Raw genomic sequence first — 25,969 nt, 5'->3', positions numbered from 1 at the left:
GTTAGTGTAAACCCACATAGCAAAATTTCATCCTACGGATGTCCGTGGGATGTAATGTAAAAAATTTTCAGATATCCCTGGGATGTCTGTACAAAGCCGTAGGATATCCGTAGGGCATCCGTGGGATATCCAAATGTCCGCTTTTCAGATATCCGTAGGACATCAAAAAATAAATCCCTGGGATATCCCTGGGATATCCTACATATGATTAAATTAGATCCCAACAATGTCCCCTAGATATCTTTTTTTATTCAGATAAAGTCCAAATAAAATTATTGAATATAGGATAGTGTAAATAATCCGATCTTATATTCGAAATCATTTTAAAACCTCATTCAATCAACAAAATGGTTGCGCAACATTATTTCATTGTTGAATGAAATCATAAGACGATTCTAAATATAAAATCGGACTATAAATACCACCCAGAAAAATATCTATTTTAAATATTTATTTAAAATGTCTTTAAAAAATATATTTTTTTAAAAGATTTAAACAGAAATTGTTTAGTTTTAAGTTAAGGAAGCAATAAAACAGTAATCTTAATAAGTAACATTTCTCTCTTTCTCTCTCGAAAAGTTTTATATTAATTATTATTTATATTTTAAAAAATTACGACAATCTCGCTTTAATGACATCACTATCAAGATATTGTTTTATTACTATTTTTTATTACTCCTTTAAAACTAAACAATTTTTGAAACATTTTTTCAAAATACATATTTTTTTCAAATATTTTATATAGACATTTGACATGTAAGTATCTTTATGAGCATAAAGGAAAGATTATTAGCAAAATTTCTTCAAAATAAAAGCTTCTATTATATTACATTATTTTAAGAAATAGACATATTTCAAAAAAGGTAAAGTACGTATAAGTAATATAAATAATAGTACATTTGAAGCACATTTTATTATAAAATATGTAATTTTTTTTAAATTTTTTATTTACTATATAATGTAAAAATAGTCACAATAAAAATAAAATTTGTATATATAAAAACAAAAACTAAAGATACGTCTTGTACATTTCAAAATTGCACAATTGCTAGTCACAGTGTTAGATATAAATTAATAAACTTAATATTACTAAATATTATAACTTAATATGAATAATATTACATACATAATATTTTATACATAAAATTGCTAATATTATGTATAAATTATACACATGAACAAGATATAATAAAAAAGTATTGAATATTTTATCGTGCAGCATTCAGTTTTTTTATTTTTTCAGTTGCATGACGAAGCCATGATTTAATTGGTTCCGAAATTTCGTGCTCGGTAGCTTGCGGGTATTTTAATTGAACTGCACCTACAAATACGTATAAACATTTATATAACATAAATATAAACATATATCTCTCAATATATTTTTAATTTTTTTAAACTAGATGTTTAATGAATTAGATGGAAAATTAATCTAATTTTTATAATTTAATAACTAAATCTAATGACGTTTCCGAAACACTATAATGAAGTTATTTTTCATTAAATACTTTTCGAGTTATGAGGCTTGAAAATTACAGCATTTTGACACAAAATACAAAATATCTTGTAAAACATTCAATTTTCGGGAATCTTACCTTAATACTTTTATGCATAAAATAATGAGACAAATCGATTGATATAAAGAAAACACATTGTTGCTTTTAAGAAAAAATATGTAATTTGCAACATGCAGCTGCATATTTTTTTTTACTTGTACAAAAAATACTTGTACTTTGATACTTGAATACTTGTACTTTACTTGTACTTTAATCTTAACAAATGGACGGATTAAAATTATATTTGTATGTTATATGTGTGTCTACGCATGCACACAAAATTAAATTTGTTCTCTGTTCAAATTAAGCAAAAAAATGTCTTACTAGAAAATATTTATGTAAGAAATCTTTTGCTAAATTTGAAGAAACAGCAATTTTAATGTACGTATATTTTTTTGTGCTAGAAATATCTTCAGGAAATCCTACGAATAACTATTTATTATCGATCTGTATCGTTCAGATCATTTTGATCAAAATGGGATGTCCTGCGGAGATCGTACATAAGATATCCACAGGACATGCTACACGGGATACCCTCAAGTAATCCTACGGATAACGTTTTGCTCTGGATCAAACTGGGACCATTTTGATCAAATTGGGATGTCCTGGGGAGATCTTTGCTATGTGGGAAAGTATGTCAAATTATAAAATATTTAGAAAACTATTCAATTTTTGCCATTCTACCCTTACAATTTTTGACGACAAATATTGGGAGAAATTGATTTATATAAAAAAATTAGTGTGGTCCCATTAAAAAAATAAAGATGACCTTCAAATCTCCAGAGTCTCCATCTAAAGTAAAACTGATAAGCTCAGTAAAATAGATCAATTTAAATCCTACAACTTTTATCTGAAACATTTTTTTATAAAACTTATATTTTTCGTGATATTCTGGGATTCCCACCTTTTTTTATACTCTCTGTATAAGTGTCCTCAAAAACATTGTTATATATAAATTAATTGTATATCATTTACGAAGTCCTCGAAAACAATAATTTGTTATATATTGGGTGACAATCCAGATAATGAAAAACAAACTATAATGTATACGTCAGAAATTGATGTTACTTGCATGTATGCAGTTCTCAAAAACACTGTTATATATAAATTATTTGTATATTATTTACGAAGTCCTCAAAAACAATAATTCGTTATACATTGGGTAAAAATCGAGATAACAAAAAACAAATTGTAATGTATACATCAGAAATCGATGCTACTTGTATATATACAGAAAAATCATTAGGTTTTTCAATGTCCTCAAAAACGTCAATTGACAAATATATATATATGTGTGTATGTTGTGCTATGACGCACTGGTCAAAGATAGTACGCACTCGTAACATCTCTCAACCCGGTCAAAAGACCACCTTCCTATGTGAATTCAAATACGATGTACGAGTGGCGAAATAAAAGACCTACACATCGTCGCAAGACCAAGTCGGAAGGATCCTCTGTCGAAACAGACAATAAAAACGACCAGGCGACCATTAAATTAGAAAAGAGACCCTAAAGCATAAAAAAGGGGGTATAAGTCCGGCCGATCTTTAGGCCGCTCATTAGAATCCAGAATTGTCAATCACGCAAACATTACATATCAAACATAATGTTATTTCAAAGCCACATGAGAAACAGAAAAAAAAGATTCCATACAGGCTCAGCAAAATCTCACGTAAATATCTTCATAAAAAAGGGAGATCTTCGTAAATATAAAACTTAGAATAAGTAAAAACAAAAAGGGGAAGAAAAAAGTGGTTTGATGGTCGCTTTCTTTTTCCTTCCTCTTAATTAAAATAAGTTAAAACTAATTAAAAATACTAGATACGTAATCCACCATACACTCTTGCGCAATGGAAAGAAAATTTTATAGATTGCAAATGTTGTGCACCCCCAACATTTGTCTAACGCGGGGGGTGTTACGTCCTGTACGGACCTTTCCCTTGCACAAGTTTCTCGCGACCAGTCGGGAAAATTCAAAGAAACGTTCCGAAAATATTATTTAATGATTTAAGATCCCGAATGTACCATAATAATCTTTTAGGCCTTCAATCGAAAATTTGTCGAGATAAGACACGCGACCGCGATAGTAGACTTTGAATTTTCGCCGACAGAAAAGCCGACGGAACGATATACATGTCATTCGAGCAATCCATTTATTAATCTTCAAACAACCTTTTTTATCTTATTTTTATTAACAACCCCTCGGAAGGAATGTCTCCCTTCCAGAACCCAAAATTTCGAGTATAAAAGGAAGACACCCACCCGTGAAAGCGGCAGTTAAGCAGTTTTTAGTTAGAGAGTCAGCCAGTTAGTAGAGAGAGGCTTTTAGTATTACCCGAACAGTTTAAATATTGGGACTTAGAAACAATTCGCAACATTTTTAATTGACTGTAAGAGTTTGTAATAAAATAGATTCAGTAAAGTGTCTGTTAAAACTATTCGATCTCTTTTCTCGTGTACAACCTACACCCTACCTAACACCCAACCACCCAGTTATCTCTCTGAATCAGCACTCAGAACTATTTGCTCCGGTGCGGACCACCGCACGTTGTACTTGGTTTCTGTATCCCCGCTAATCGTGGTGCGGACCACCGCACGCTTTTAGCCTGGAATTTTCAGATTGACGACATTATCCTTCATGCCCAAATCTAAGACGCAACGTGGGGGAGTAAAATACCGTGCGCGCCAATTACTTCTCCAGTACACGAGACCGGTTACGGAAGACAATTCAGAATACATCGGTGTTCAAAGAAATTATTTTGACTACAAATGCGAGGATCTGTGCAACGCCTCCGATCAGTTTTCCCGGCGCGAAGGATAAAACGCTCATCGGCCGTGGCCCTTCACTCTCATCCCCCTCAGCTGCAATCAATCTCCGATCAACCCAGTGCGGATACCACTAACTGACCCCAGGAGGATCAAGTACACCTCAAGGCCGACTACACCTGGACTTTAGGATTGGAGATCTAAACACATTTCGAAGACATCCAAGTAAGTAAGTCTAATTTTCACAATCATCTCTCTCTCTCTCACCTCTCTCTCTCTCAAACACTTCTCCTTTTGAAAAATTGCACGAGGTTCCGCCCTTGGTAAAAGGAGTTAATTCTCTTGACCAGAAAAGGGAACCACGAACGATTGGTTGAGGCCTCTAACAGGGTAATATCGATCTTTACGATCGTTGACCTGTTCTCAGCCAAGGAAAATCGTTCGGCTCGCGCGGTCGCCTCTCCTCATACCGACCAGCGAGCAAACACCACAAATTTATACTTTTATTGTTGCGTCCGTCCGTATACCTGACCCGCTTCTTTCCCTCCAGGTTAGGACGTAACAGTATATTCTATTTTATATTTTTTTTCCTTATCTGTTTCATCTATTTTATTGAATATTAATTTGTATATATATATTACTTTTATATGAAAAAAGAAATATAATATTAAAATTATAAATCCAAAAAGAATTAGATTTAATAATAATATTAATACAGAATCTGAACCGATAATACTATAAAGTTCATAAAAGATAAATGTAGGATTGAAATTTATTGTTTTTTCGTTATCTACAGATTTGATAGCCATTTAATCTAAAATTTTTTTAAACTATAATTTAATAATTTTCGTCTCCTATGATATAATTTAATATATTTTTAGACATTCTATTATAAATGGTTTTCGGTTTTCTTATTAATTGATCTTTATTAACATTCATTATTATGTGAGCATTCTGAGACAGCTGTATAACTTCACACAGATCATCGAAATGACTTAATATTATAACACTTATAACATTATCCCTTACTTTTAAACACGCATATTCTCCTGGAATAAAAGACATTAGTCTTTGTTCTTCTATTATAGGAGGAATTTTTGATAAAATATAAAAGAAAGAGATATAATTCTTGAATGTGTACAGGAACATTTTAATAAAACTATTATTTTCATGTAGAGTATAATCACTATCTGATACTTTACTTATATAAACATCTTCAGATACATTCGTCTGTATTACAAAATTTGTATTTTCAGATAATATTACAAGTCTTGTTACAGTAAATTCAAAAAAATATCCTTTACCTTAAAAATAATTTTAGTTCTCGGAATATTATATATATTGAAAAGATAACAGTCTGAATAACAGTTGTTCAAGTACATCTGATATATTATAAAAAGTTTCTGAAACATAATTTGATCTGATATATCTTTATTTAAAATAAAGTCATTACTAGTTATTTTATAAAGATATTTTTTTAAATTTTCATAAAGTAAGATACACTTGTTACCGTCATCCATTAATTTAAAAACAATAGGAAATCCTATAGACCTATTTGTTATAACATTTGATGAAAATTTTAACCAATATTTTACTATTATATTATTCATGTAATTTTTTGTAAATATTCTTGCGTTGAACAAATCTGTGGTATAACATGAATATATGAGATTTAAATCTTCTCTGACAAGATATTTTTGACATAATTTACCTATTGCTATTCTTTCTTCGTTGTAGTTAGCAAATTTCGAAAATGGAGAAATATTTTTTTCTATTTTACTTAAGATATCAAGTTTATCAGTATATATATTTTTATAATTGTCGTCTTTTTTATAATTATCATTTTTTTTGTAGCTATCTTTATTATTTACATGTTGTTCGTTATTATTTTCCATTTATTTAGAATTTTTAATCCACTTACTAAAAATCATACTACCGAAAATAAAATCCTCCAAATGTAATAAATCTTTTTTTTCTAAATTTTTATTATTACATCTTATTTTTTTTACTGTACATCCAAATAAAAAATACTTTTTTAGATTATTAAATAATACACTGTCTATCTTCATTAATTTCTCTTCAGTTATAAACACTATCATAGAATGTACAAAAAAATGTACATCATAAATCCAATGATCATTGTTTGCAAATTTACTATGTTCTATCTTAGTATTATTATATGAGTCAAAATTGGAAAAATCAAAATCATTCAACTTAAAAATATATCTCTCAAAAAATTCTATAGACATTCTTTTATTTTTGTACTTATAATCTATAATCAAAGGATATTCCTTATTAAATACTAATATGTTATTCATTTTCAAATCATTATGCACGAAAAATTTAAAGCATTTATTAACATTTAACACAAACAACAAAACTTGTAACGTCAACATTCTCAAATAATCTACATCTCTTTCGTATGCTTTTGATCCAAAAGATGATATATCTCCACAATTATCTAGTCTCAACCCATCTGAAGTTTCCAAAGCTAATCTTTCTATCAATACATTGGATTTTAAAATGTTGTCTTTCAACGGTTTTTTAAAATTAACTCTATAATTATCCAAAAATTTCATTAAATTATTATAGTTATTTAATAAAACTATATTAATATGATCATTAACATATTTTTTATATAAATTACTAAATACAATATAAAACTTACTGTTGTTCTTATATTTGTTATATATATTTGATATAGAGTTGAAATCAGATATCTGCTTTTCTAATGACACAGATTGTAGCTTTGACAATTCCAAATCTTTCTCGAGTACATTCTTGCACGTTATAATCAAGAAAGAATATATAGATATTACAAGTTTTAAATTTTTACAAACTAGACCTTTTATAAGCAACTCTGGAATAGATATAAACTCGTTGTACTTACCAAGATTATTTTTTATTAATCTTTCCTTAATAGTTATAGGTATATCATACTCGTGTGTATAACTAACCTCGTTATATTCAAATATCAACTTAATACAATAATTATTATCACATCTTAAAACTATTCCATAACCACCAGAATTTATTAAATAAAGATAATTATTTAAATTGTAATAGTGCTTTATTCTTTCGTACTTATCAAAGTAAAAATCACTAAATTTATCACTGAATAAATTAGATACAGACTTATTTACATATATATCGTCAATAATTTTATTAATTATTGTAGTGATCTTCATTTTTATATCACTAAAGTTATTTTTGTTACATAATACGTTGTAAATTTTATTTTCGTAATATTTTTTAATATCCATATTAAAAATTATTTAACTATTTAAATATTTATACTGTAAATAATTACAATGCCTGATTTTAACTTTACAAGAGATGAGTTTGATTTCAACGAAATGATTAAAAAAATAGATGAGATAGGATGTTTTAATTCAGTTATAATAGGAGGATCTGGTTCAGGAAAAACAGTACTGTCCAACAATATGCTGGAAAAATTTAAAGATGTATTTCACTATGTCTTTCTTTTCATAAATAACGAAAATAACGCAAAAAATTATAGTCCTTATGTACCTTTAAACCATATATTTACTAGACAACAATTAGAACAAAAATCAAAATCTAAAAACTTAATTGAGGAAAAAGCAAATGAAATCGGAGAATTTATTAGAGACAAATGTAATAAATAAAAAATTTTAATATTATCGGATGATTTGGGAAAAAGAAATAAAGACTATTACGGAGGACTCTTGCAAAATTGCAGACACTTAGGTATAAGTAATATAATTTTACTTCATGAAACAAATCACTTATTTGATTGTTCATCCGTTCATTATGTTTTTCTAACAGATATCAACGTTATAACTGAATCATTTAAAAGAAAATATGATTCAAAAAATTTAAACTCAATTGTAAGTGATATTCTGTCTAAAGAGAGATATGCTGTCATATCTTATGATAAAAGTATATATTATATAGAAAGAAACGGATTATCAACAATAATAAATACACCATTTTGCTATTACACAGATTCTCATTTAAAAAGAAAATTAAGACATTATTTCAAGAGATATTTAAAAGAATTTGAAGAAATTAATAATAAAGAATAAAATAATTTGTAATAAATGGAGTCGGATAAAGCAACAATTAAAATATGTTATAACAACAAATGTTATAACGTGGTAGAAATCTACTTCGATAGATTGTACTCGTTTTTTGGAGACGTAATGAGTAAGTCTTTAGAAATGAGAAATGTTCATCCATCAACAAACGGATGGCTTGATCCTAGCAATACAACAGATCATGGTTCAAATGTTGGCCTCATAAAATCCTTGAATGTCGGAGTAAGTGTAACGCATTATACAAGAAGTTTGCATGAAAAAATTTTTAACGAATTAGAGAAGTTTATTAAAGACGATACAAAAAAACATACTGATATTGAAAATGGAGTTATTGTCTCTATTGTTGATCACTCTGAATTTTATATAAATTCTATATGTAAGACATATGTTAAGACGTTTGTTAAGAAATTAAGAAAATTAAAGAGAGAAAATTGTTTCTCGTCTTACGATTTTGGAATCAGTGTTATACCAATGCACAAAAGAGACAAAGTTACCTCGTTGTTTTATCCTGTAGATGATATGTATTTACAGATTTGTAATTCTGATTAATGTAATTCTGATTAATGTAATTCTTAAATTACATTAGGAATAGAGAGGTTGGTACGACCTGTTATGGTAGTAGAAAAAGGATCCATAGTGTGCCAAGAATATTACAATGATATTATGAACGACAAAGAAGTGCTTAATGACTTTTACTTATTCATGCAGAAATATCCGCATGTTGTAGAATTTATTGACGTCGAACAAAGTTTGTATTCAAATATATGTCCAAGCGTAGAAAAGTTTTATTCTATGAACAATAACGATAAATTAAAAATAAATTATATAGATTTATCGTCATTATCAAAAGTAAGTCATTTAACATCTTATCTAACCGATATAGGGAGAATGGCAGGAGCAAGAGTTACATTGGGAGACGCTCAACAGAAGCATACGTTATCAGAAATGTCTAGAGACAACTTCAATAAATTTGATAATACATTGAATTTATCTCTTCCGTTTGAAATTCCGTGTATAACCAACGATACTTTGCAGCTTTCAAATTTAATTCACAGAGGATTTGGAGTTCATCTAATGGTAGCTGTTATGTCATGGAAAGCTATGAATTTGGAAGATTCTATCATATTAAGCTCGAGTTGTTACAAATCGGGAAAATTAAGCGTGATTTCAACCACAAAGTATAGATCAGAAGTCCCTGTTCTAGGTTTAAATTCCCCTCTTCCTTCAAGATTGATTCATTCTCACAAGAAACTTGAAGCAACCGGGCTCCCTAGGATTGGAACTATACTTGAGAAAGATGATGCTATGCACAAACATATAGATTGTAGATTTAAAAGTGCTGAAAATTTCAACATCAAGTCAAATATATCGTTTGATGTGTCAGATGGATTATCTACAAATTATCCTGTTAGAGTAGAACGAATAAGGAAAGAAGGAAACAGTAATATAGTTATAAAATATCTCTTGAGTAGTTTCAGATATAAAGAGATAGGAGATAAAATGACAAACCAGGCAGCCCAAAAAGGTACTATAGGATGTATTATTGATAACGATATGTTGCCTCATACTATTAATGGGGTAACTCCGGATATAATTATAAACAGCGTTTCTATTATATCTAGGAAAACATTTAATTTCTACAATCAGATAAAACTTACCAGTAGTTATTCTTCGAATCCTTTCGGAGACAACGAGGGAAGTATTAAACTTATAAATTATCAACCTTTGACAAATACAGGATTAGATTCTTATCATTCTCAAATAATAAATAGATACAAGAGATATAATGATAATCTTACAGACGAGGAGTATAATGAAAAGGCATCTTGTTTGGTTGATCTATACAATCCTTATACACACGAATTGATAAAATGTGATGGTGGAAATAAACATTTTATGGGTATGGAGTATTACCTATTACTCACTCAGATGGCTATTGAGAAAATAACAGTGAGAAACAGAGGAAAGAAGACAAAATTACTTCAAGCACCTAGTGGAAAAAAAGACAAGGAGGAATAAGATTCGGAGAAATGGAGGGAGACGGAATTGCGTGCCATGGAGCTTCAGATGTATTACTGTCTTTACTATCAGATTCAGTGGAAGACAGAATTGAATCGTTTATATGTACTAGATGCGGAGATTTCGCAACTCATGAGAGTAATCCTGACTATTCTAGATGGAAGTGTACCAGATGTGAAAATTTGGGTTACTCTCCAGAATTGAATAAGTTTAATTTTACATATGCATGTAAAGTATTCTTACAATCTTTAAATTGCAGGGGAAAAATTATAATACCAAAAATTGTGAAAGAGAAAATATTGTATCCCGATTTTTTATAGTTTAAATAAAATATGAAATATAAATTATTAAATTGAACTGTTTTTAGTATGGAAGTTAATAAACATTTGCTAAATAATTTAATAGATATTTTATAATTAAAAACTAAAATTATAAAGGGATATAATGATAAACTGAGTACTATTATGTACAATAAAGATACTATTACGGATATGACTTATGAAAAAGAGAAATTGAACACGTGTTATAAAATAATTACACGTTGTAAAGATTTTGAATATATATATTATGTATTTATAGATAAAGTTACAGGCTTAAATAATTTAGAATTTGGAAAAAACGTATATCCAGAACCTATTATATTAACATCTAAGGCAAATTTGTCAAAGAAAGATACAAAAACACACGAGTTAAATATATTTTATGAGAGAGAACTTTCGTTTAATTACATATCAAATATAGGAAATAATACGTTTATATTAATGGATAAGCAAAAAATGGAAGGAATAGTAAATTCACTAAAAAAATCAGTAAAAACGGTATTTAAAAAAGATATTGACGATGATAAAGAGATTAAAATATTTTATACTAAAGAGAGATATAATGATATATTTGGTGTTATATACAAATCAAGTAACGGATCTATAGGAACTAATTTTACTAGAAGATTTTATAAAAATATTCGCATTTAAATAGAATTATGAAGGAATATACTTCAGAATCAGACGATAGTATTTTAATTGAAGATATTAAGATAAGCAACATATTAAAGAAAAAAATGATAGAAAAAAAAGAATATTTTATATCAATTCTTTTTCTGTAGATTCTGTTGACGACACATCAGATTCGGAATGTCTACAGGGAGATTATAAATTTGATATAGTAAAGACTTTTATTAATAAAATAAAGAAAAATCCTAAGTTTAAGAAGAATTTTAAAAACTATAAGTTTGAAAGTATTAAACCTAGTGGCAAGGATATTGTAATGGCAGCTATTATCGACAGTAATTTAGTCAAAGCTAAATTGTCTCAGGAACAGTTAACTGAAAAGCATATCTCTGAATATATATTTAACGGGGATTATATCCCATTGATTTTTGGAAATACAGACAATAAAAATATAATATATCTCAAACAAATCAATACAAAAGGAAAAAAAGAATTGTGAGAAGTAAAAAGACTGTATTCAGTGAAAAAAATGGACCCATTGTTATATTCTTTAAAGTTAATTCTAACTTGAAATTTTTTAAGCCTGTAAAAAAAGAGAAAGATGACGATAAGATCGAATCTATTGATAGTACTACAGCAGTAATGGAATATATTATAGGAAGAAATTTCATGTTGATACCAAATCCGAAGGAAAATCTAAAAATAAAATCAATCAATAATATAGTATATAAAAATGATAATTTTGAATTAAAACAGTTTAAAGACGAAAGTTATCAATTTGAAAAGATGACAATAGAAGAATTTGAAAATATCTTAGGAATGATTGTAAAACAATGTACTAAATTTCAATAGATTTTAATATATTTTTATTTTAAATATTTTAATATTTCTTTAGCTTTTTTGTTTATATTTCTTGATATTGTTAGATCTTCATTTGAGTCTGGAAAAAAATAGATAAACATGTTATCTTCGTATTTACTTGATAATAAACATCCTACTATATTTTTATAGTTATCATCTACAAAATATAAAAAAACATTATTAGTTATTTTATTAAAATCTTCATTAATGATTTCTTGAATTACGTTTATTTTAGGACATCCATAGTCTACAGAAATTATAGGACCTATTCTATTATATGTATCTGTTCTTCTACATTTATAATCTGATTTTAAATATTCCATTATTTTTAATTCTGTAGCTTCTCCTTGAACATCGTATGGATTCTGTCTGTATGTCAATATATATAATGCAAGGCACGAATCATTTATATAAAAAGCTTTAAATGTTTCAATTATATCAAATTTTTCTCTTTGATTTCGAAATTCAAACTTATGATTATTTAGTGAACTTGTACTTATAACAGTATCGTCCCAATCTAGAAAAATTACATGTTTATAATTTTTATTAATATTCTCATTTAATATTTCTCCTATATTCTTATGACTATCAATTATCCTTAATGTCATATTTATTTAAGTATATTATTTTCTGATATTTCACTTATCTTTGGAACTATCTTGTCAATTTTAATATATTCTTGTAATTTTTTTAATAAATTGTAATTGTTTCTAATATAATCTACATTATTTGAATTTGGTATATTTTTAAGTAACAAGTCTATTAATTCATTCAGTTCTTTCATTTAATAAAAATAAAATATACCTATATTCTAAGAGATCATTTTTTTGCAGTTATCACATTTACATTATCACAATATTATATTAAAATAATATATTAAAATCATATTATATTTTTTTATAACATAACCATATTATAATTTTTTGATTTCAAAAATGTTATTGAATAATTCTCGTATGGTTATATATCTTCTGTTTAGTAATATGTCTTCTTTTTTAACTATATTTTTTAAAATTATATAATTATCATTATAATACATGATATTTCCGTGAAGTGTATCGGATTCGAAATCGTTAAGTTGCGATAAAACATATTCTATATAATGTTTTATTTTTTCTTTATTTGCATTATAATCATTAAATGCCATTTGTCTTAAATATGTATATTTGTCAAAATTTCTTGTCAAAAGTATTGATTTAAAACGGTTTTCGTCATTTAATATTTCTCTAATAAATTTTAAATCATTAATTTTTGAATTCATTTTGGTATCAATTTTATAATTATAAAATTTCATTTATAAATTAAATAGTAATTCTGACATCATACTATAACATATATGATTTTTATTATTATAAAGACCATTATTTCCGCATGATATATACCTATCAGATTTTGATGGATTGTGTTTTTCACAATCTAAAATATCATTGTCTCTTTTAATAAATTCTATATCTAAATGTCTTAAGTTTTTACTAACGATAAACCATGCTTCATATTTACAGTTGATTGTAGTTAATCCAGCCTCTTCAGCTTTTTTAAATATTAGGTTATTAACTTTCTGTCTACTTAATATGTGTGACAATAGTAAATTAAAAATTATTATGAAAAAAAATACTGTAAAGTATAAAGAAAGCATTTATATGTTCAAATATTAATAAATATGGAATCCGCGTGTTTACCGATATTTAATGAGATTAAAGAACAAAAATCTAATGGCTTAATGTCGTTTGTTGATGTACTTAAAATCCAATGTGATAAACGTGTTAATAGAATGTTTGTAACAACTTACAACAATAATATATCTATACCATCATTAAATCAAAATTTTATCTTTCATGATCATAATTTACATATATCTCCTTTTGATATAATTAAAGAACTTTCTAATATTTCGATATTGTATTTATTTTCTAATTATATGATTGATATTTTAGAGAGAAAAATAGGATATGGTATATATTATAGTATAAAACTACAAAATAGAGCTTATTTTGAAAATATTAGAGTTATAAAACCTTTTGTTGTATCTAATGATAATAAGATAAAGCAAGTAAAACTGAAAGATAGACACGAGTATCATTATTTAATTAAATTACCGGCAGTTGAGGAAGAGAATATTATAATAAAGTCTGATGGAATATTATTAAGTAACAATATATCATTTGATAATATTATAGCTAAGAATTTATCAGATACATTTGAAATAGATGAGAATAAGATTATAAAAGAATATAATAATTATAAATCATTAAGAAGAGAAACTACAGAATCAAAACCATTTTATGTTTATGGGTGTGAAAATACAATAACTTTTAATATTTTTCATTATTTTGACATTAGTATATCTCAATATACTGATTTTATAGTAAAAATAATTGATATTATTTTCAATATTATAGAGGAAAGTATTTTAAATTTCGATCATACATTATATATTTATGATGGAAGTAACATTAGAGAGAAATTTCATAGAAATTCTAAAAAAAGCTACGATGAAATATATATAAGTGATAGTACTTTATCTCAAGTATGTTCATGTATATTTTTATCAAATGGACTGATAGACGGAGAGAATTACTTTATAAAAGACAAGGATAAGGAATTAGATATAAACTTATTATTAGGATTACTTAAGAAAAATAAAAGTATATTGATAGAAAATGTTAAAAAATATTTTAAAAAAGTTTCTATATTATACGATTAAGAAATTAGGATTTTATATAAACATATCCTTTGTGAATTCTCATATCGTTTCCTAGCTCGTCTTTCAGTATAATTTTTAGCTCTTTATTTTTTATTTTATTAAGATGTTTATTTATTTCCATGTCTATATATTCGTTATTAAAGAGAAATTCTAAGACATCATATTCAGTTTCATCTATTACGATAGATAACACTACAAATCCGTTGTATTTTATATTTGTTTTTATTTTGTGTAATATTATATTATCACAGTGTTTAAATTTAAAAGTTTTATTTATAGAAAATGAAAATATATCTCTACTATTAAATGCTTGAATATTTTCACATATTATATTAAGTTTCCTATCTGTTTCGAATAACCATTTTCCCAAGTTGTTAAAACCAAAAACGTTTCCGTTCATTTATAATGGATAATATTAGTATAATTAATTTTATAGAAAGATCTATAACATATTCAAACTTTTTGAATTTTGATGTAGATAGTATATGTATTGATGAGAAATATAAAAACAAAATAAAAAATGTTATTAAAAGTTTAAAAAGTCCTGAAATAATTTATTATGATTATAATAATGAAGAATCGTTGAATTATAAAGAATCGTGTGCTTATTTCTACAATTTTCACGAAATTGATACTAATATAATATATAAAATTATACAGAAATCAGATTATATATTATGCATAACTGATAATATAAAAAAAACAAGAGAATTTATTGAAGATATTAATAAAAAATGTATAATAGAATTATTTAGGGAAAAAGATAACAGTCTTCTTGGTCTAATAGTAACTATGAAATATATATATTCTGTAGATATAAAATATATATTTGTACATTTTTAGGTGTTTTATATATTATCGAAGTTTAGTACTTTTTTATTAACCTTTAAATATTCTGTGGGTTTTCTTTCAAAAAAGTTAGTTTTTCTATTTAATATGATATTTTCCATAAAATCAAATGGGGATTTAACATTATAAAATTTTTCATATCCAAGTAACTCTATAACATTATCTGCTGTAAATTTTATATATTGTGTGTGAATCATTTGTTCTTTATTCAAGCCTATTATTTCAACATTTAAAGATTTATTATAAAATTCTGTTTCGATGTTCACAGCTTCTTCAATAATACTATATACCTTATTCTTGGATATTTTATCACAATCATCAAGCTTATTTCTATACATATAACATAGCTAGTTGAAGTTTGGAACGTTCCTGGAACGATTTTTTAAAAATGATTTGTCGCTCTTGTCCTTTTGCAGGGAAAAAGTTTTGAGACCCACAAACAAAGTACAAAAGAGACCGATCCGATACATGCGTCGGAAGACACCCTTATACCCGAAAAACCACCCCCAAAATCACTTAAACAATTCTAGCCAAGCTAAAAATGATTTGTCGCTTTTTTCCTTTTGCACGGAGAAAGTTTCGAGGCCCTCACACGACATGCAAAAAAAACCGATTCGATACATGCGTCGGAAGACACCCTTATACCCGAAAAACCACACCCAAAGTCACTTAAACAATTCTAGCCAAGCTAAAAATGACTTGTCGCTTTTTTCCTTCTGCACGGAGAAAGTACCGAAGCCCTCACACAACATGCAAAAAGACCGATTCGATACATGCGTCGGAAGACACCCTTATACCCGAAAAACCAACCCCAAAATCACTTAAACCATTCTAGCCAAGCTAAAAATGACTTGTCGCTCTTTTCCTTTTGCATGGAGAAAGTTCCAAAGCCCTCACACGACATGCAAAAAAGACCGATTCGATACATGCGTCGGAAGACACCCTTATACTCAAAAAACCACCCCAGGGCGTCTAAAAAATCCTCGCATAACAAAAAATAACTTGTCGCTCTTCTCCTTTAGCATAGAGAAAGTTCTGAGGCCCTCACATAACATACATAATAGACCGATCCGATACATGCGTCGGAAGACACCCTTATACCCAAAAAACCACCCCCAAAATCACTTAAACAATTCTAGCCAAGCTAAAAATGAATTGTCGCTCTTTTCCTTCTGCACGGAGAAAGTTCCGAGGCCCTCACACGACATGCAAAAGAGACTGATTCGATACATGCGTCGGAAGACACCCTTATACCCAAAAAATCACCCCCAAAATTACTGAAACAATTCTAGCCAAGCTAAAAATGACTTGTCGCTCTTTTCTTTCTGCACGGAAAAAGTTCCAAAACCCTCACACGACGTGCAAAAAAGACCGATTCGTTACATGCGTCGGAAGACACCCTTATACCCGAAAAACCACCCCCAAAGTCACTTAAACAATTCTAGTCAAGCTAAAAATGACTTGTCGCTTTTTTCCTTCTGCACGGAGAAAGTTCCGAAGCCCTCACACAACATGCAAAAAAGATCGATTCGATACATGCGTCGGAAGACACCCTTATACCCGAAAAACCACCCCCAAAATCACTTAAACCATTCTAGCCAAGCTAAAAATGACTTGTCGCTCTTTTCCTTTTGCACGGAGAAAGTTCCGAGGCCCTCACACAGCATGCAAAAAAGACCGATTCGATACATGCGTCGGAAGACACTCTTTTATCCGAAAAACTACCCCCAAAATCACTTAAACAATTTTAGCCATGTTAAAAATGATTTATCGCTCTTTTCCTTCTGCCCGGAAAAAGTTCCGAGGCCCTCACGCGACATGCAAAAAAGACCGATTTGATACATGCGTCGGAAACACCTTTACACTCAAAAAACCACTCCAGAGTCTAAAAAATTCTTGCTTAGCAAAAAATAACTTGTCGCTTTTCTCCTTTTGCATAGAGGAAGTTCTAATTGTGTATTAAATTGTACGTCAGTAAGTAATGCGGGGAAAAGAAAAATACGAAACCTAAAATATTCAAACGACCCGCCTTACTCGATTAAAAACGCTTGGCTTTTTAGCATTTATAGTTCGTAGCACTTGTCGCAGGCTGGGGAAGTGACACAAAATATAGTATGCTACGCACACAGACGCGTGTGCACACAGACGCGGTTCTCGCATCCGTAGCGCCCGCATGATGGGGGCCGTTCTCTTGATGTTGCTTTGTTGCAGGATGCGTGATCTTGCAGCACTGGGCATGTCTCTGCGGCGTGAACGTCGGTTTGAGCATTATACCAGGTAACATTTTTCTTATCTGTAATTATTCGAAAACTTTTTCAATGCGGACTGTTGAGCTGGTTTATGCATTAAAATTTAAAATATATATGCATTCTAAAGCAGATTTGAGTGCGAATTAGAATAGTAAGTTTGTTTCTCGGAACTACGTATTGCATCATGCTCTTAAAGCACGTGGCGCAGAAACGTGCTTTTCTTATATTGTTATTATGTTCTTGTTTTAAATACTGGATTGTTTTTTGTTTTTTTATAAAAGTACGAAGTACATTTAAAATTGTCCGAAATAGTTTATTTATTGTTAAAAGAATTTGTATAAATTTTTAATACCTATAACATGGTTATGTTAATTAGGAAATTTTTATTTACAATTTAGGTTTTTCTAATGATCATAATGAAGGTGTACATAATTGATGCAAGGAAGAAGATATTTATTTTATTACTTTATTTTATATACATATACCTCATTTAATTCATAAATTTTATTTTGCGTATATCTCATTTAACATGAAAAACCTGTGCAACAATGATATATAAATTGCATTTGGGTGATCTAAACATACTTTAGATCAAGCATTAAAGCCAAGCATTAAATTTTTTTGAAGTCACATTTGATGCATACAATGTTGACATGTATTACACATCAGAAAAGGTAAGTTGCAATTGTTGAAGCAGTAATTACCAATTTCTCTCATACATTTTGATTTCTTTTATTCTATCTTCTTTGCATGTTGTTTCAGATTCTGTTTAATTTTATGAAGAATGTACAAAGTGCTTTCTCATAAACTTTATTTTGTGTATATCTCATTCAATATGAAAAACTTGTGCGACAATGATATATAAATTGCATTTGGGTGATCTAAACTTTAGATCAAGCATTAAAGCCAAGCATTAAATTTTTTTGAAGCCACATTTCATGCATTCAGTGTTGACATGTATTACACATCAGAAAAGGTAAGTTGCAATTGTTGAAGCAGTAATTACCAATTTTTTTCATACATTTTGATTTCTTTTATTTTATTTTCTTTGCATTTGTGCAATTTATGAAACAATTTATAACTTTTGTAACGAGATACTAATTCAAATAACTTTTAACTTTAGTCAAAGATTTTTTAATTTAAAGAAAAAATTAAGTTGAAATTATTTGAAATAGATATGTATAAATTGAGAAACATATTTGTAGAAATTTTTAATATCAAGGAAATTGTGGTGTTAATTTTAAAATTGTTTTTATTTACAAATAAAGTATTTTTGCTGTTTGTAAGGAACTTTGAATGTGTATATAATTGATGCTAGGATGTAAAAATATTCGTTATATTTTTGTTTCAGATTGTTTTTAATTTTATTGAAAATAGCACGAAGTGCTTTCTCGTTACTGCCATTTTACATTTATTTCATTCAAGATGAAAAATCTGTGCTACACAAAAAGCATCTACACTCTGCATTTGGATGTTCTCAATTTATCGCGTCATTACATTTATTTTCGAGTCACACTTGAAGCATTCGATGTCAACACATGTTACACAGTACTAAAGATATTGTGCTATCCCTAAAGTAATATTGTCAAATTTTTTTTATACATCTAAATGACGTTAAGTCTAGGAACTTTCAAGGTATATATAATTGATGGTAGAATGTGAAAATATTTTTAACATTTTTATTACATTTGTGTTTTATATCCTGGATTGTTATAATTTCTATACAAAGATAATGGTTTCTATAAGATGTACTGTTTTTTTTAGTAATATGATTGAATTTTTTGAAGTTACATGCAAAAAGTTTTAAGAACAGCATTTAAACTAAAATTGTTGTTTTTTTTTATTATAGGATATTTAATATGCCGTCAACCATACATCATTTAGTTACTTTTTTTTACACTAATATCTGTATTGTCCTTGCTTGGGCTCTTCTGACCTTATATTTTCTCTCATAAAACTTGTAAATGTTTATTTACAAATAAAACAAAACAAAAACTAAAAAATAAATCTTTCTCATATTATTATGCCAGCTTCTCTCAAAAACTAAAATTGTTTTAAAAAATGAAAGGTTATATTATACGAATATGCGCTGAATTATAATAAAACATACTTTTGAAACGCAGATTAGTTACTTCTTGCATGGTAGAAATATATAAAAAGACGCAAATGATAAAAAACATGAAATTAAATATTATAAACATTATAAAATTAAATTCTTATTATCTGTGAAAAATAAAATTAATGTATTTTTTTTAATGAGAAGTATTTCTGAAAAAATATAGTTTTAAGGATAAAAATTATTAAAATGTGGCGTAAAACAAAAGAAGTACCACTTTACAATAGCGATATTGTTTTATTTTGTTGCCGATGTTTAGCATTTTAGCCTCTATTACATTTTGTAGCATTAATACTTGCTTTTCTGTGAAAAAAATTTTTTTTGTCTTACAATACAGAAGAAATACTAAAACTATATATATATACAGTAAAATGGATAATTTACAAAATATTCTGTCAATTGAAACAAAGAGATTAGCTAATATATTATGTAATTTGGTGAATTCCATAGAAGATATTAATTTTGAATTTTGTGGGAAAGGATCTGTTTGCGAATTAGTAAGTATCTTTTTTCAAATATTATATTTAAAAAGTAATTTAAGCGTCGATTTTAATGCACCTCGCTGAAAAGTTTAGAAAATAAAGAAATAATATATTTTTTATTTAATATTAATTTTATTTTAACAAAATTTTAGACACTTAAAGTTATAAATTTTAAATAATATTATTAAGTTATAAATTTTAAATTATAAATTTTTTTATCAATATTTTTGTTGAGTTGTCTAATAAGTTTGTGCCATTTTTTATTAAGACATCATTTGTCATAACAGGTATTACCTATCACTGAGTGTTATATACCATTTTGTATTGCTCTTCTTTTCCTTTTCCAGATTCACTATTGAATTTTTCATTTATAGTGTATTAGTTTTTTTTTACACTAGGGTTGATGGAGCTGTAGGTCGACAAAAACGAACATCTCCGACATCTCTTTGTCTACCATTTTCTAGCTGTCTTTTCAACAATAAAATCTTGTCTGTAGACAGCACTGATGTTTCGAACGACTTACGTAGCATTACAACCACAATTTAACTCGCAGATAAGATTTCGGAGATGTCCATCTTTGTCGACCTGCAGCTTCATCAACTCTAGTGTAAAAAAATTATTAATAAACTAAAACTGAAACTCAATAGCGAACCTGGAAAAGGAAAACAAGAGCTACAAAATGGTATAATACAATATAATACTCAGTGATGGGTAATAACTGGGTTGTGACAAATGTCTTAATAAAAAAAGCACGAACTTATTGGACAACCCAATATAAAAATCTTTTCTATTAATTTTACATTTGTATTGTGTAGTTATTAATATTATTTGTTTTTCCAGCTATTTCAAAAACATAAAAAAAAATTTAATCGGAAAAAATATTTGAATTATAAAAGGATCTGGAATAATAATTATGAAAATATACAAGATATTGTACAAAATGTATTAGAATCTCGATCCAGCAGTACAACGAATATTAAGAAGACGGAATCTGTATTACATGAAGATAATAATTCTAAACATTTCAATGAAACATTACACGAGATAAATTGCAAATTGTTATACAATAGTTATACTACGCCACAACGACATACATTAAAATCGACGCCCAAATTACTTTTTAATAAAAATGATTTTGAAGAGTCTAATGTTACAATACAATGCGAAAATAACATATATATATCTATCATATGAGTTTAATACAGGTACGTAAAAAAGTACGCAAAAATATTAAGAAACATTGATGAAATATTGTTTTTATTAACTATAAAATATTACATAGATTTATTTTGTTAGAGAAAAGTATTATTGAAAAAAATACAGCAGTTTATTGCAGCAAAATAAATAGACTCTTGTGTATGATCGAAAAAAATAGAAAATATATCGAAACCGTACGTAATAAGATTGTGAATATATTGCGAATATGATATACATATATTCACAATCTTATGTAATTTCAAAAATCTAATTTCATAAAAACAGTACATAATCAGTGCAGTAAAATTATTCATTGTTAAACAAAACGTCCAACTTTTTAATTTATTTCCTTAACAAAATTTGTTTCATAAAAATCACTTCGTACTTTTTTAATGGAATTACAAACAATCTGAAAAAAAAACGTAAAAAAAATGTAACAAAAATTTTCATATCCTAGCATCAATAATGTACACTTCCAAAGTTCCTTATGCGCAGTAAAAATACTTAATTTGTAAATAAAAAATTTCAAAATTAACGCCACAATTTTCTTGATATTAAAAATTTCTGCAAATATTTTTCTCAATTTATACACATCTATTTCAGACAATTTCAACTTAATTTTTTCTTTAAATTAAAAAATCTTTGACAGAAGTTAAATGTTATTTGAATTAGTATCTCGTTACAAAAGTTATAAATTACTTCATAAATTTCTCAAATGCGAAGAAAATAAAATTAAAATGTATGAAAGAAATTGGTAATTACTGCTTCAACAATTGCAACTTACCTCTTCTAATGTGTAATACATGTCAACATTGAGTGCATGAAGTGTAACTTCACAAAAATTTAATGCAGTAAGTTTAGATCACCCAAATGCAATTTATATATGCTTATTGTGTCGCACAGGTTTTTCATGTCGGATGAGATATACGTAAAGTAAAGTTTACGAGAAAGCACTTTGTAGATTTTTTATAAAATTAAACAGAATCTGTAACAACATGCAAAAAAGATAGAATAAAAGAAATCAAAATGAATAAGAGAAATTGGTAATTACTGCTGCAACAATTGCAACTTACCTTTTCTGATGTGTAATACATGTCAACATTGAATACATGAAATGTGGCTTCAAAAAAATTTAATGCAGTAAGTTTAGATCACCCAAATGCAATTTATATATCATTGTTGCACAGGTTTTTCATGTTAAATGAGATATACGCAAAATAAAGTTTATGAGGAAGCACTTTGTACATTTTTTATAAAATTAAACAGAATCTGAAACAACATGCAAAGAAGATAGAATAAAAGAAATCAAAATGTATGAGAGAAATTGGTAATTACTGCTTCAACAATTGCAACTTACCTTTTCTGATGTGTAATACATGTCAACATTGAATGCATGAAATGTGGCTTCAAAAAAATTTAATGCAGTATGTTTAGATCACCCAAATGCAATTTATATATCATTGTCGCACAGGTTTTTTATGTTAAATGAGATATACGCAAAATAAAGTTTATGAATTAAATGAGATATATGTATATAAAATGAAGTAATAAAATAAATATCTTCTTCCTTGCATCAATTATGTACACCTTCATTATGACCATTGGAAAAATCTAATTTGTAAATAAAAATTTCCTAATTAACATAACCATGTTATAGGTATTAAAAATTTGTGAAAATTCTTTTAACAATATATAAACTATTTCGGACAATCTCAAATGTACTTCGTACTTTTATAAAAAAACAAAGACAATTCAGTATTTAAAACAAGAATATAATACAATGTAAGAAAAGCACATTTCTGCGCCACGTGCTTTAAGAGCATGATGCAATACGTATTTGCGAGAAACAAACTTACTATTCGTAATCGCACTCAAATCTGCTTCACAATGCAAAAATTTTAAATTTTAATGAATAAACCAGCTCAACAGTCCGCATTGAAAAAGTTTTCGAATAATTACGGATAAGAAAAATGTTACCTGGTATAATGCTCAAACCGACGTCCACGCCGCAGGGCCATGCCCAGTGCTGCAAGATCGCGCATCCTGCAACAAGGCAACATCAAGAGAACGGCCCCCACCATGCGGGCGCTACGGATGCGAGAACCGCACGTCACGCGTCCGTGTGCACACGCGTCTGTGTGCGTAGCATACTATATTTTGTGTCACTTCCCCAGACTGCGACAAATGCTACGAACTATGGCTGCGTTCGCTTTGGACGCTCACGCGCTGAAAGCATCAGTCTATCTTTTTTGCTCATTATACGTCGAAGAAAGATAGAATAACGCTTTCAGCGCGTAAGCGTCCAAAGCGAACGCAGCCTATAAATGCTAAGAAGCCAAGCGTTTTTAATCGAGTAAGGCGGGTCGTTTGAATATTTTAGACTTCGTATTCTTCTTTTTCCCGCATTACTTACTGACGCACAATTTAATGCACAATTAGAACTTCATCTACGCAAAAGGAGAAAAGCGACAAGTTATTTTTTGCTAAGCGAAAATTTTTTAGACTCTGGAGTGGTTTTTTGAGTGTAAGGGTGTTTTCCGACGCATGTATCAAATCGGTCTTTTTTGCATGTCGTGTGAGTGCCTCGAAACTTTCTCCGTGCAAAAGGAAAAGAGCGACAAGTCATTTTTAGCTTGGCTAGAATGGTTTAAGTGATTTTGGGGGTGGTTTTTCGGGTATAAGGGTGTCTTCCGACGCATGTATCAAATCGGTCTTTTTTGCATGTCGTGTGAGGGCCTCGGAACTTTCTCCGTGCAGAAGGAAAAGAACGACAATTCATTTTTAGCTTGGCTAGAATTGTTTAAGTGATTTTGGGGATGGTTTTTCGAGTATAAGGGTGTCTTCCGACGCATGTATCGAATCGGTCTTTTTTGCATGTCGTGTAAGGGCCTCGGAACTTTCTCCGTGCAGAAGGAAAAGAGCGACAAATCATTTTTAGCTTGTCTAGAATTGTTTAAGTGATTTTGGGGGTGGTTTTTCGGGAATAAGGGTGTCTTCCGACGCATGTATCGAATCGGTCTTTTTTGCATGTCGTGTGAGGGCCTTGGAACTTTCTCCGTGCAGAAGGAAAAGAGCGACAAGTCATTTTTAGCTTGGCTAGAATGGTTTAAGTGATTTTGGGGGTGGTTTTTCGGGTATAAGGGTGTCTTCCGACGCATGTATCAAATCGGTCTTTTTTGCATGTTGTGTAAGGGCTTTGGAACTTTCTCCGTGCAGAAGGAAAAGAGCGACAAATCATTTTTAGCTTGGCTAGAATGGTTTAAGTGATTTTGGGGGTGGTTTTTCGGGTATAAGGGTGTCTTCCAACGCATGTATCGAATCGGTCTTTTTTGCATGTCGTGTGAGGGTTTTGGAACTTTTTCCGTGCAGAAAGAAAAGAGCGACAAGTCATTTTTAGCTTGGCTAGAATCGTTTAAGTGATTTTGGGGGTGGTTTTTCGGATATAAGGGTGTCTTCCGACGCATGTATCGGATCGGTCTGTTATGTATGTTATGTGAGGGCCTCAGAACTTTTTCTATGCTAAAGGAAAAGAGCGACAAGTTATTTTTTGTTTGGCGAGGATTTTTTAGACGCTCTGGGGTGGTTTTTTGAGTATAAGGGTGTCTTCCGACGCATGTATTGAATCGGTCTCTTTTGCATGTCGTGTGAGGGCTTCGGAACTTTCTCCATGCAGAAGGAAAAGAGCGACAAGTCAGTTTTAGCTTGGCTAGAATGGTTTAAGTGATTTTGGGGGTGGTCTTTTGGGTATAAGGGTGTCTTTTGACGCATGTATCGGATCGGTCTTTTTTGCATGTCGTGTGAGGGTTTTGGAACTTTTTCCGTGCAGAAAGAAAAGAGCGACAAGTCATTTTTAGCTTGGCTAGAATCGTTTAAGTGATTTTGGGGGTGGTTTATCGGGTATAAGGGTGTTTTCCGACGCATGTATCGGATCGGTCTATTATGTATGTTATGTGAGGGCCTCAGAACTTTCTCTATGCTAAAGGAGAAGAGCGACATTTATTTTTTGTTATGCGAGGATTTTTTAGACGCTCTGGGGTGGTTTTTTGAGTATAAGGGTGTCTTCCGACGCATGTATCAAATCGGTCTCTTTTGCATGTCGTGTGAGGGCTTCGGAACTTTCTCCATGCAGAAGGAAAAGAGCGACAAG

General features: G+C 28.9%; 1 protein-coding gene and 1 long non-coding RNA gene across 2 annotated transcripts; one reads left to right on the top strand and one right to left on the bottom strand.

The window, feature by feature from the left end:
* The first annotated feature begins 8,503 nt into the window (after nt 1-8,503).
* LOC136999539 (DNA-directed RNA polymerase subunit beta-like) lies at nt 8,504-10,417 on the top strand. Its single transcript, XM_067353881.1, has 3 exons — nt 8,504-8,645; nt 8,985-9,146; nt 9,282-10,417. The coding sequence occupies exons 1-3, from the start codon at nt 8,504-8,506 to the stop codon at nt 10,415-10,417; spliced, it is 1,440 nt and encodes a 479-aa protein (XP_067209982.1).
* A 9,129-nt stretch (nt 10,418-19,546) lies between these two features.
* LOC136999330 (uncharacterized) lies at nt 19,547-23,869 on the bottom strand. Its single transcript, XR_010889700.1, has 5 exons — nt 23,800-23,869; nt 23,180-23,433; nt 22,896-23,091; nt 22,607-22,807; nt 19,547-22,231 (listed from the first exon to the last, which is right to left on the bottom strand). It is a non-coding gene; the product is annotated as an uncharacterized lncRNA (long non-coding RNA).
* Nucleotides 23,870-25,969: the final 2,100 nt, after the last annotated feature.

This window comes from Linepithema humile, chromosome 4 (assembly GCF_040581485.1).
Source record: "Linepithema humile isolate Giens D197 chromosome 4, Lhum_UNIL_v1.0, whole genome shotgun sequence".
Lineage (NCBI taxonomy): Eukaryota > Metazoa > Arthropoda > Insecta > Hymenoptera > Formicidae > Linepithema > Linepithema humile.
This window is presented reverse-complemented; position numbering and strand designations above follow the sequence as displayed.